Source organism: Carcharodon carcharias, chromosome 30, assembly GCF_017639515.1.
Source record: "Carcharodon carcharias isolate sCarCar2 chromosome 30, sCarCar2.pri, whole genome shotgun sequence".
Classification (NCBI taxonomy): domain Eukaryota; kingdom Metazoa; phylum Chordata; class Chondrichthyes; order Lamniformes; family Lamnidae; genus Carcharodon; species Carcharodon carcharias.
In genome coordinates this window covers 10,613,845-10,626,123 of record NC_054496.1, presented here as the reverse complement: position 1 = coordinate 10,626,123, position 12,279 = coordinate 10,613,845, and the positions used below count along the sequence as shown (strand labels likewise).

Sequence of the window (12,279 nt, the reverse complement as noted above, 5' to 3'; positions counted from 1 at the left end):
GCTTCCATGCACTCATGAGCAATAGTTGCTTTTAGGGCAGGTATAAGTTTGTTTAAAGTTATTATAAATTTTCCCAGTGCAGTGTTTTTGACAGATTGTCAAGTCAACCGTAAATATGTCAACAGGTCTCTCATTTATCAACCAGCCATGGTATGGGCGGCCCTCGTACCACCTTTCATGTCCTGACAATATCTTAAAGTGCTTCAGAGGGAGTAAAGAGCTTGTGAAATGCAGTGAGCTGTTATACAGCCAAACGTTGTGGCCAGTTTTCACACAGCAAGGTCCTGTTAATCGCAGTGCCCTAGGCGATCAGGTAGCCCGAGTTAATGGTGTCAGCTGAGAAATAAATATCAGTCAGTACACCGAGAGTGTGTCCTGATCTCCGAGTATCACCAGTGGATCTTTTATATCCCCCTGAGAGGGCAGACATGTTCATGTTTCCTGATCCTTCTGAAATAATCTATCGAGAGGTACAAAGTCCAGCTCGCTCTTCATTATTTTATAAGCCTCCACCAGGTCACCACCAAGCCTACAAAGGCAAAATTCAGCGGCATGTTACAGTCACAGATTGACGTGTTGAATTCTGACGCTGTGATAGGGGCAACCATTTAGGGATGTCCAGGTGGGGGGAGGGGAGGAGAGCTAAACTGGGCAGCCCCCAGCTCCAGAGACAGCTTCAGTTACAAGCACCTCCAGTGTAAAGTTTCCTGTCAGTCCCGCAGACTGACCCCCTACTTCAAAACTCCTCCTCACTTTCAGCACTCGCATTCGAGAGCTCTGGTTCCACTGTGCTATGTCAGTGGTAACGCATGAAGCCCCTCTTTGCTAATTCCCCCCTTTTTATGCAAAGGATTAAATGGCTGCTGCTTTAGTGAAGGGCTCCCTGCAGTGTAGTCACCTCATCTTCTTGGGATAAGGTACTGACACACTGTGGAGCCCGTGCGCCCCTGACAAAATTGCACCCCTGTGGCAAAGCACCTGTCAATTGCCTGTTGAATCATCCTGACTGCCGGATGGCTGTTATCCACTAGAAGATGCCTCTGGGGAGATTATGAGAAGGCAGCAACACATCAGACAACTGAGAGACTGTCCTGAGAGGCAGAATTTTCAACAGGCCTGCCTCCGAACCCACCTGGAAAAATTCAGCTCAATGTTTCAGGTCAATAACCTTTGATCAGAACTGGAAGCAGTTAGAGACGTAACTGGTTTTAAGCATGTACAGAGGCTGCGAGAGAAAGAAAGGGGCCTGTGATAGACTGGGAGGCAGGAGAGATTAAATGAACAGCAGAATCATTGCCCAGGCTTGCTGCCGGACAGAATGGGAGCAGTGGTTACCATCTAAAATAGAGCTTCATTGAGCTTCATTGGAACAGCACTGCAGACCAAGGACAGAGAGATCAGACTTGGAGCGAGGTGGAGAATTGAAATGATAGGTGAACGGAAGCTTAGGGTCATGCTTGTGGACTCAAACGGAGGTGTTCCCCAAGGCAGTCACCCAACCTGCTTTTGGTCTCCCTGTTATAAAGTAGAGCCGTGAATGTGGAATGCACCTCTATATCTGAGCTTCTGTAGAGTAAATAGACCCAGCTCTTTTGAAGTCTACGTGAGTAACAAAGGTGAGCATTTCATGGCCTAGCGCTTACAGTAATGGAATAATACTGTGTAACTCCTTCCTCAGGGCCTTCAAGGTGAACCTGGACCTCCGGGCCAGCAAGGTAACCCAGGAGCTCAGGTGAGAAATCGCTGAAACTGTATTAAAATGATGGACGTGGGTCTTAACGAGAGAGAGAATCGAACCCAGTCACTTCAAAGTATTGCACCTTTCACCATGTTTGATATTCTTTGATCTCACTTGTATAATTCTCTATGAAGTTCTGAACTTGGCTTTCTCTAGTTCCCAAGCTAATTAAGGGAAAGAGCAAAACTGTTCCTTTCAATCTGGCTTACCAACTTTTCGAAGGTTTTAATAAATGAAGAGCCCCAAAGCAATTAATAACGATTTGTTGCATTGGGCAATATTTATTGCAGCATGCAATAAGCTGTTATTTAATCGCTTTTGTGGTTCTTGGTAATTATTAGTTATTGAAAATTGGTTATGGGATGCAGTGGAACATAGGAATCTGCAGGACTGCCAAAGACCAGGTCCCTGGGTCTAGGAAATCTCTCATTTTACAGTAAGCTCAATCCAATCATTCTCCAGGTACTGAACCATTCATTTTGGATGTGCTGATCCAATTAGACTCCTGTTGGTCCCCTTGGCAGTCCATTCCTTCCATTCATCAAGCTCTGTGTAATCTAGTTAAATCTTAAAATGTCTTGCTGCTTGGACATTTCTATAAGAATGAGCAATGCCTCTTTAATTAGCAAATTATATTGTACACTGCTGGAGGAAGAGGTGCCTTGCTTCTTAAAAGGGTAATCACACCACCACTGCTAGATTTTTAAATAACATGTTCCCAATAAGTTGTTTATTTCTCACGCTGCTGATTGAGATTTGGGTGTCTGGTTGAGGGTTTCACCACCAATTAGACAACAGTGCTTAAAAGAAAAACAAATAAACTCAGTCCTTTCCAAACCTCTGGGCCAAAACACTCAAAGAGGACCAACTAGTGAGTACAGAACTGGAACACTGAACGGCCTGTGAATCAGATTATCAAGTTCTCTGAGGTTGCTATCTGTCCCTCAGGCTTCCTGGGGGGAGTTACTTTAACCTCTTTCTTAAAGAAGTTGTCTTCATTTTTTTTTGGCAGGGTTTTCCTGGACCTCAAGGCCCAATTGGACTTCCCGGTGAAAAAGTGAGTTCTCAAACGATTTCAATCACCCTGCCTTGTGCGGCCTGAGTGGAGTTGCTTCGTGACAAACTGAATGTGGAGGTGGGAGACAGGGGACAAAAATGAGACCTTGCGCTAGTGGGACAGGGATTTGGAGATTTCCACTTGGGCTTCAGGTGGCTACCCATAACTAAAAGGCATTACACACTGTAATATGCAGCCAGAAAGAAGAGGATGTTTACTCGTGCCATTTGCAGTCTTTTGAATGCAGCGTTAAACTGAGGCCCCTGTCTGCCCTTTCAGGTGGATGTAAAAGATCCCCTAGCACTATCCAAAGAAGAGCAAGGGGAGCTTTGCCTGGCCAGCCATTTATCCCGCAACTATTATCGCTGATAACGCAAGTTATCTGGTCATGATCTCCATTGCTGTCTGTGGGATCTTGCTGTGCACATGTTGGCTGCTATGTTTCCTTACATGACCCCAGTTTAACTTTATTTCGCACAACCCACATGAACGATCAGATTTGTTGAAGCAAAGACCCATCCTCGGCTTCACATTTGCAGCCTATTAAACCCATTCCAAAAATTTGGATATGAACAGAAATTACTCCACTGGTGATGTGTGCTTTCATCCCTAACTTACGCGTTCTGCTGACCTGTGTTGCAACACATTCAATTGCAGTTGAATGAACAAAGGGTGGTTCAGACTTGTTTCAGAATATACTCATTTTATTTGTTATGGTGCGACTCTACTTGTCTTGATCGTGTGCCATGGATCTACAGCCTTTGCACATGTCCAAACCGTGTTCTGTGTCAGGAGCTAGCTATATTATAGACTGTATGGCTGAAAGAAGAGACCTGTCGAAGCTTTTAGTCCTGCACTTATCAGGACACTTCGCAAGAGTACCAATATAAGGGGGAAAACACCAATTTATAATGTATGTGAAGAGATTGGATGGCAAGTAGACTCTGATTGCTGGAGGCGTTGCCATGGAGAATGGTTAAGGCGTTGCCCAGTCAGGGTCAAGCTGCCTGGTTTAAATTTCAAACAATGCTTGACAGTTAACTGTCAGTCGCCATTACAGGTGCATTTCCATGGCAACGCCTCCACCAATCAGAGTGCCTACCAATCAGAGTGCCACCCAGTCAGCACTCTCTCCACATACAGTATAGATGGTTGTTTTCTCCTTATATTGGTATCTTTGCGAAGTGTCCTGATGAGTAGCTTTGACGTGTCTCTTCTTTCAGCCTCACTCAAGATCTGTGCGACCAATTGACTATAATAGACTGTGTTAGTACGTAGGAGGGAAGACAGGTGGTTGAGTGTTCATTGTGTACGGTTCAGGAGCTGGGATAGACACGATAACTCGCTCTTGGAACTGGTTTTGCTAACATGTTGTCTTTCTCCAAACATTCCAGGGACCTCCAGGCAAGCAGGGTCTACCGGGGCTAATAGGAGCAGATGGTCCTCTGGTGAGCTATGTGGATTGCATAATGTTAACTCTGTGACCATTGGCATGACAAGTCTTTCTGCCTTTGAAGTTGCTGCCCATGAGTATTAATGTTACAAAAACTGTTTCAGCAGCTTAGGTACTCCGGTCTCTCGCTTGCTAAAGTTGCCTCCAATTGCCTTTGGTTTTCCCTTTTTTATCTCACTTGAAGTTCTTGATTCTATCTAATGATCAAGACTTGGTCACTGCTCCCATATCTGTGGAACCTCTGCTGTACTCAAGTGCATCATGTTGTTAGACGTGTGGCTCTTCCCCCCCATCACTAATAAATTCCCTACTTCTATTCCCTCACCCACCTTTCTTGTGTCTGTCTGTCTTTCTCATTGATAGTCAGCATCATCATGGGTTCTCTAAGTTTCACCCTAGTTTTCATTCCCTTCCCCTCTCTCATTCGTCCTCACTCTGTTGAAATGAAGACCTATCATTTTTTTTACACTCTAACTCATTCTCTTTGGGCTCCACAGTAGAGGAAAGGGATTGAGACAACAGCCAAGGTTCAGTACGGTTTCTCAGAACCTTGACTGCTGTGAGGAAGTACAGATAAGTACAAAGACTTGGAAAAACTGACTTTAGAAAAGACTGGATGACAAAGTCATTTGATAGTTGAACAGGGATGGGGTATTACCAATCGAATCAGACTGTTTCCAGTGATTGAGTGGTCTAGAATGAAGGGGCCTAGGTATCAGTAAGAAGTTCAAGACAGTGAATGAGAGAAACACTGACTTTTTTTATTCGTTCATGAGATGTGGGCATAGTTGGGATGGGCCAGCATTTGTTGCCCCATCCCTCATTGCCCTGTGAACTGAGTGGGGGCAGTTAAGAGTCAACCACGTTGCTGTGGGTCTGGAGTCACGTGTAGGCCAGACCAGGTAAGGATGGCAGATTTCCTTCCCTGGAGGACAATTAGTGAACCAGATGGTTTTTACAACAGTTAATGATAGTTGTCATGGTCACCATTACTGAGACTAGATTTCAATTCCAGATTTATTAATTGAATTTAAATTCCACCAGCTGCCGTGGTGGGAGTTGAACCTGTGTCACCAGGCCATTAGCGTGGGCTCCTGAATTATATACAACACAAAAACAGAATTACCTGGAAAAACTCAGCAGGTCTGGCAGCATCGGCGGAGAAGAAAAGAGTTGACGTTTCGAGTCCTCATGACCCTTCGATAAACAGATAATAATTCTCCTGAATTATATGTCCAGTGACATCACCACTATGGCACCATCTCCTGAGTCTGTGGTGTTAAGTGATTTGAAGCAGAGACCATGTATGGGGATAGGCTGGAATAGGAGTTAAAGTTGCAATCTGATCAGCCAGTATCTCATTGAATGGTGGAGCAGGTTTGAAGGGCCAAATGTCCCATTCCTGCTCCTATTTCTCATGTTCTTATCAGCACCCCTAAAGTGGCAGCTGGTGACATTTAAATTCAATTCATTAAATCTGGAATTGTAAATCTATTCTCAGTAATGGTGTCCATGACAACTATCATCGATTGTCGTGAAAAGTCATCTGGTTCACTAACGCCCTTTATAGGGAAGGGAATCTGCCAATCTTACCCGGTCTGGGCCTACAACTGACCCCTGGCCCAAAGCAACGTGGTTGACTCTTAACTGCCTTCTGAAATGGCTGAGCGAGCCACTCGGTTCAAGGGCAATTAGGGATGGGCAACACATGCTGGCCTGGCCAGCGACGCTCGCACCTCATGAAAGAATAAATTGTTAAAAAGGTAAGGAATGCTGATTGAAGGAACAGGGGGCAAAGAAGAAGCAGAGCACTCTGGCCAAATGGAGGTTGGCATGAACGTGGCTGAATGGTCTGTTACTGCGTTCACAGTAGCCATTTCATTCTCAGAACCTCGGGACTGGGAGGAGAGACAGATTGGCGTACAAAATGGTGTCATCATTGTGGCAGTTAGTGAGGGATATTGGGACTTTAGGCGCCTGTGTTGGGAAGGGCCGGTAGAATATTGCAGATTGAAGTGACGGAACCCAGCGTGGAGGAAATCTTCCCTGCAAACGTTGAAATATTTGGACGCACCGGCAGCTGTATTGTGGTGAGCAGCTGCACCTTAAGTGTTTGAAGCAAGCTTTTTAATTTTTAGACCTTCAGCTTGGGCCTTAAAAGGGGGGATTTAGTTTTCGAGGTTTTTCATCTAATGGAAGGTGTAAACAATCATTACAGTGCCCGACGTTGTGAAGGGATCAGTGCTCTCCCTTGTTTCACCGGAACGTTCTACAGGAGAGTGCCATTGTAGAAACGAACCTCCTCATGAACAGGAACAATTTTAAACTCCCAATATCTACTGGGGAAACCGGGGAAGTGTACCGCTAATTTTTAAAATTCTCCCATGGGGTGTGGGCATCGCTGGCGAGGCCAGCATTTGTTACCCATCCCTAATTGCCCTTGAACTGAGCCGCTTGTTCGGCCATTTCAGGGGGCAGTTTAGAGTCAACCCCACTGGTGTGGGTCTGGAGACACGTGTAGGCCCAGACCAGGTAAGGATGGTAGATTTCCTTCCCTAAAGGGCATTAATGAACCAGGTGGGTTTTTAACAGCCATCAATGAAAGTTTCATGGTCGCCATTACTGAGACGACTTTCAATTAAAGATTTTATTAATTGAATTGAAGCTGCTGCGATGAGATTGGAACTGATGCCCTCAGCGCATTAACACTTCTGGAGTTCTAATCCTGCAAGTGGAGGAATGGAGGGAATAGATCAGTAAATGGCCTATTATCTCTTGGTTTAAGAGAAGGTGGGTTGGAAAAAGTTGTTAAAGTTCTGGAGGCATTTGATCGGGTAGGCCTAGAAAAGATGTTCCCACTTGTACGGGAATAAATCCAATCGGGAATTCAGGAGGAACTTGCTTACTCAGGGAGCGGTGCGAATGTGGGACTCGCAATCACAGGGAGCGGTTGAGGTGAATAGCGTGGATACCTTTAAGGAGAGTCTAGTTAAACGCGTGAGGGGGGTGGGGGTGGAGGGGGAAGGAACGAAAGGATATGCTGGAAAAGGGTGGAGGCTCATGTGGGGCATAAACTCGGGTCTGGCCCGGTTGCACCGACGTTTGGGTGCTGCCCGCTCCATATTTATACGTACGCTTGTGTGGTATGTTATCTTTATTTGAAAGACGAGTTGGTAAACTACACCGAGATCTGTGTCTTTCACGTTGTGATCCCACTCTCTCTTTGGGTGGTGGGTTTGGACTTGCCCTGTCCATGATGGGAATGTAGATTTGCAATTAGGCAGAAAGTCACAATTCCAGGACACAGCGACAGACCAAAATACTAGCTGCTACCTTCCCGACATGGAGTGGGCGGGGAGGGGGGAGGGTGGGCAAATATCATTGGAATGAAGAAGAGCTGGGCTGGCGTCGTCCCCAGATTTCATTTGGATGCAGCTCCTTAACCTGAAGGCCTGGGAACAAGCTGCTTCTCAGGCCCCCTTGGGATGGTTGCCAACCCTCCAGGATCGCCCTGGAGTCTCCAGGAATTGAAGATTAATCTCTTGAGCCACTGCAGTGAGCAACCCTGGAGGAATACAACGAGAGGAAACATAATTTAAAAAAAAAACATTAATTTTTTTTTTAAATTATTGGAATTGTGGATGGAAAAAGCTGCTTGAGAGGAAGGGCCATTTGGTGAAACCTCCTGGAATAATGCCCAACTAGAGTTGGGAACCCCCTGGACTGCAAGGTCCAGGATTGAGAAAGCAAGAGCTGGGGGCGTGCAAGGTAATGTTGAAAGTATCCCAATGCGTCCTTTTAAAGGATTGTGAAGTGTCTGCAGCCCCCTGTAACACTCCGGAAACCCTGCGGTGCCGGTTTTTTGAAGCGTTTTGTCCGCAATGAGTTAAGAACAACTTTTTTTGTTTCCATTTCAGGGTCATCCTGGTCGAGAAGGGTCAACAGGCGATAAGGGTAACGCGGTACGTTGTTTACTGGCTGGTTGGTGCGACAGTGAGTGGGCGTTAATGGGTGCTGATTGTCATGTTCAGTTTGATTAAGCTCCCACAGAGGAAATGATTCCATACCCCCCCACCCCGCACCCCCCCCAACCCTACACCACCACCACCGGCCCCCGGATCTTCGCTGACATTGGCTGAGCGATTTTAGATATCAGCTCCACTGCTCCTCCTTCCAAACACCGTCAGGGGTTTCTGTACACCCGCGAGGGGAGATGCTTGACATCTCATCCGAAATGGCACCGCTGACAGTGCAGCAGCCCCTCAGGACTGGGCTGGGATGCCCGGCCTGGATTGCATTGTTGATGCACCTGGAGTGGGCCTTGAACCCCGCGGTGCTCTGACTCGAGAGGAAGGGGTACTACCCACGGAACCACGGCCCACACTATCAGTCAGCGGGTTTTGGATTATGTCTGTTCCCTTTGCAGTTCCCCGGTGTGTCGCAGACTCGGTTCTGCTGAGTGAGCTTTGCTACAGCTGTAATCTCCCCACCCTGCACTGCGCTGCCCCCTCTCAGCGTTTCTCTCTCTCACACACACACACACACACACACACACACACACACACACACACACACACTCTTTCTTTTGTGTGCCTGCACTCTTTTATTCCCACGCTACGAACTGGTGCTCTCAGTCCCAGCTGTTCTGGGCAGGTGTGGAGCACTGAGTTCTTGCCCATAAGGATATCCAGAGAATAAAGAAGGAAGGGAAAGCCCCTGGGTGCAGCACAACAGGCTTATACTGTGCCTGGGCACAGCCGTTGGTTTAGCTGTTTGCCCCTCAACATCGTCCCCCCACCACCCCCCATCAGCGGCACGGACCACACGCTCCCAGTGACCCCTACTGGAAAGCAAGCAAACTTCAGGGCAGGACTGAATGTGGGCTCGGCTGCGATGCCCAACATGGTCAAATAGCCCGCTGACTCGCAGCGTTTAGGCTGGCACGTAAAGGACACCTTGCCTGAGGAATGGCAGGCAGTGGAATTCAGCCTGAGCTCTGGAGAAGAGATGGGCTGGATAAGTTCAGATAGCAGAAAGTAAGCCCTCGTGCAAAGATTCGAAAGGGTTAAAAGGAAGACTCGGAGATAAGTATCTGCCGGATTAGTAGACAACTCTCAGCTTCTAATCAGTCAGTGCTCTACTACAAGAAAGAATGTTCTCATTTTTTTTTTCTCAAGTATCTGTTTACTACAAAGTGCTATTGGAAATCTAACCCAGGCCCAAACATTTTCACACAGCGAGTAGTTAAGGTTTGGAATACGCTGCCTGGAAGTGTGGTGGAGGCAGGTTCAATTGAGGAATTCAAGAGGGCATTGGATGGTTATTTAAATAGAAACAATGTGCAGGGTTATGGGGAAAGGGCAGGAGATTGGCACCAAGTTAAAAATGCTCAGAGAGCTGGTGCAGACTCAATGGGTTGAATGGGCTCCTTCTACATCATAATGATTCTGTGATTTATTTTTTTTAAATAGGGTCCTCCTGGTGCACAGGGTCCAGTAGGATACCCTGGAGTTCGAGGTGTCAAGGTAAGTGTGGGTGTGTGTGGATGGTTGGGTTGTGGTGGGTATGTGTGTGTGGGTGTGTGTATGTGTGGTTGGGGTGTGAAGGTGTATGTGCATGTGGTTGAGGTGTGTGGATGTAAGTGGTGGGAGTGTCTGTGTTTGTGTCGGGGTGTGCCTGTGTTTCTTGTGGTGAGTGGGTGTGTTGTGAGTGGGTGTGTTGTGAGTGGGTGTGTTGTGAGTGGGTGTGTTGTGAGTGGGTGTGTTGTGAGTGGGTGTGTTGTGAGTGGGTGTGTTGTGAGTGGGTGTGTTGTGAGTGGGTGTGTTGTGAGTGGGTGTGTTGTGAGTGGGTGTGTTGTGAGTGGGTGTGTTGTGAGTGGGTGTGTTGTGAGTGGGTGAGTGGGTGTGTGTTGTGGTGGTGAGTGGGTGTGTGTTGTGGTGGTGAGTGGGTGTGTGTTGTGGTGGTGAGTGGGTGTGTGTTGTGGTGGTGAGTGGGTGTGTGTTGTGGTGGTGAGTGGGTGTGTGTTGTGGTGGTGAGTGGGTGTGTGTTGTGGTGGTGAGTGGGTGTGTGTGTGGTGGTGAGTGGGTGTGTGTTGTCAGTGGGTGTGTGTTGTGGTGAGTGGGTGTGCGTGTGGTGGTGTGTGGGTGCGTGTGGTGGTGTGTGTTGTGAGTGGGTGTGTGTGTGGTGAGTGGGTGTGTGTGTGGTGAGTGGGTGTGTGTTGTGGTGGTGAGTGGGTGTGTGTTGTGGTGGTGAGTGGGTGTGTGTGTGGTGGTGAGTGGGTGTGTGTTGTCAGTGGGTGTGTGTTGTGGTGAGTGGGTGTGCGTGTGGTGGTGTGTGGGTGCGTGTGGTGGTGTGTGTTGTGAGTGGGTGTGTGTGTGGTGAGTGGGTGTGTGTGTGGTGAGTGGGTGTGTGTTGTGGTGGTGAGTGGGTGTGTGTTGTGGTGGTGAGTGGGTGTGTGTTGTGGTGGTGAGTGGGTGTGTGTTGTCAGTGGGTGTGTGTTGTGGTGAGTGGGTGTGCGTGTGGTGGTGTGTGGGTGTGTGTGGTGGTGTGTGTTGTGGTGAGTGGGTGTGTGTTGTGGTGAGTGGGTGTGTGTGTGGTGAGTGGGTGTGTGTGTGGTAGTGAGTGGGTGTGTGTGTGGTGGTGTGTGTTGTGAGTGGGTGTGTGTGTGGTAGTGAGTGGGTGTGTGTGTGGTGAGTGGGTGTGTGTGTGGTGAGTGGGTGTGTGTGTGGTGAGTGGGTGTGTGTTGTGGTGAGTGGGTGTGTGTGTGTGGTGGTGTGTTGTGGTGAGTGTGTGTGTGTGTGGTGGTGTGTGTTGTGGTGAGTGGGTGTGTGTGTGGTGGTGTGTGTTGTGAGTGGGTGTGTGTGTGGTAGTGAGTGGGCGTGTGTGTGGTGAGTGGGTGAGTGAGTGGTTGTGAGTGGGTGTGTGTGTGGTGGTGTGTGTGTGGTGAGTGGGTGTGTGTGTGGTGATGTGTGGTGGTGTGTGTTGTGGTGAGTGGGTGTGTGTGTGGTGATGTGTGGTGGTGTGTGTTGTGGTGAGTGGGTGTGTGTGTGGTGATGTGTGGTGGTGTGTGTTGTGGTGAGTGGGTGTGTATGTGGTGGTGAGTGGGTGTGTGTGTGTTGGTGTGTGTGTGGTGAGTGGGTGTGTGTGTGGTGGTGTGTGTTGTGGTGAGTGTGTGTGTGTGGTGGTTTGTGTTGTGGTGAGTGAGTGTGTGTGTGGTGCTTTGTGTGTTGTGGTGAGTGGGTGTGTGTGAGGTGGTGAGTGGGTGAGTGTGTGGTGGTGTGTGGGTGTGTGTGGTGTTGTATGGGTGTGTGTGGTGTTGTGTGGGTGTGTGTTGTGGTGAGTGGGTGTGTGTGGTGGTGTGTGGGTGTGTGTGGTGGTGTATGTGTTGTGGTGAGTGGGTGTGTGTTGTGGTGAGTGGGTGTGTGTTGTGAGTGGGTGTGTGTTGTGAGTGGGTGTGTGTTGTGGTGAGTGGGTGTGTGGTGTGTGTTGTGAGTGTGTGTGTGTGGTGGTGTGTTGTGGTGAATGGGTATGTGTGTGGTGGTGGGTGTGTGTGGTGAGTGGGTGTGTGTGTGGTGAGTGGGTGTGTGTGTGGTGGTGGGTGTGTGTGTGTGGTGGTGTGTGTTGTGTGGTGTGTGTCGTGTGGTGAGTGGGTGTGTGTGTGGTGGTGTGTGTTGTGGTGAGTGGGTGTGTGTGTGGTGGTGTGTGTTGTGGTGAGTGGGTGTGTGTGTGGTGGTGTGTGTTGTGGTGAATGGGTGTGTGTGTGGTGGTGTGTGTTGTGGTGAGTGGGTGTGTGTGGTGGTGTGTGTTGTGGTGAGTGGGTGTGTGTGTGGTGGTGTGTGTTGTGGTGAGTGTGTGTGGTGGTTTGTGTTGTGGTGAGTGGGTGTGTGTGTGGTGGTGTGTGTTGTGGTGAGTGGGTGTGTGTGTGGTGGTGTGTGTTGTGGTGAGTGTGTGTGTGTGGTGGTTTGTGTTGTGGTGAGTAGGTGTGTGTTGTGGTGAGTAGGTGTGTGTTGTGGTGAGTGGGTGTGTGTTGTG

At 48.4% G+C, this 12,279-nt stretch overlaps 1 protein-coding gene across 2 annotated transcripts in view; it reads left to right on the top strand.

Annotated features, from left to right (window-relative positions):
• The window catches only part of LOC121271150 (collagen alpha-1(XI) chain-like), a 318,218-nt gene that overhangs the window by 146,580 nt on the left and 159,359 nt on the right, over window positions 1–12,279 (top strand). For both annotated transcript variants that reach the window (XM_041176909.1, XM_041176910.1), the window contains 5 exons: window positions 1,679–1,732; window positions 2,751–2,795; window positions 4,190–4,243; window positions 8,166–8,210; window positions 9,720–9,773. In XM_041176909.1, coding sequence (XP_041032843.1) covers window positions 1,679–1,732; window positions 2,751–2,795; window positions 4,190–4,243; window positions 8,166–8,210; window positions 9,720–9,773 — 252 coding nt within the window. The remainder of the gene's footprint in view (window positions 1–1,678; window positions 1,733–2,750; window positions 2,796–4,189; window positions 4,244–8,165; window positions 8,211–9,719; window positions 9,774–12,279) is intronic.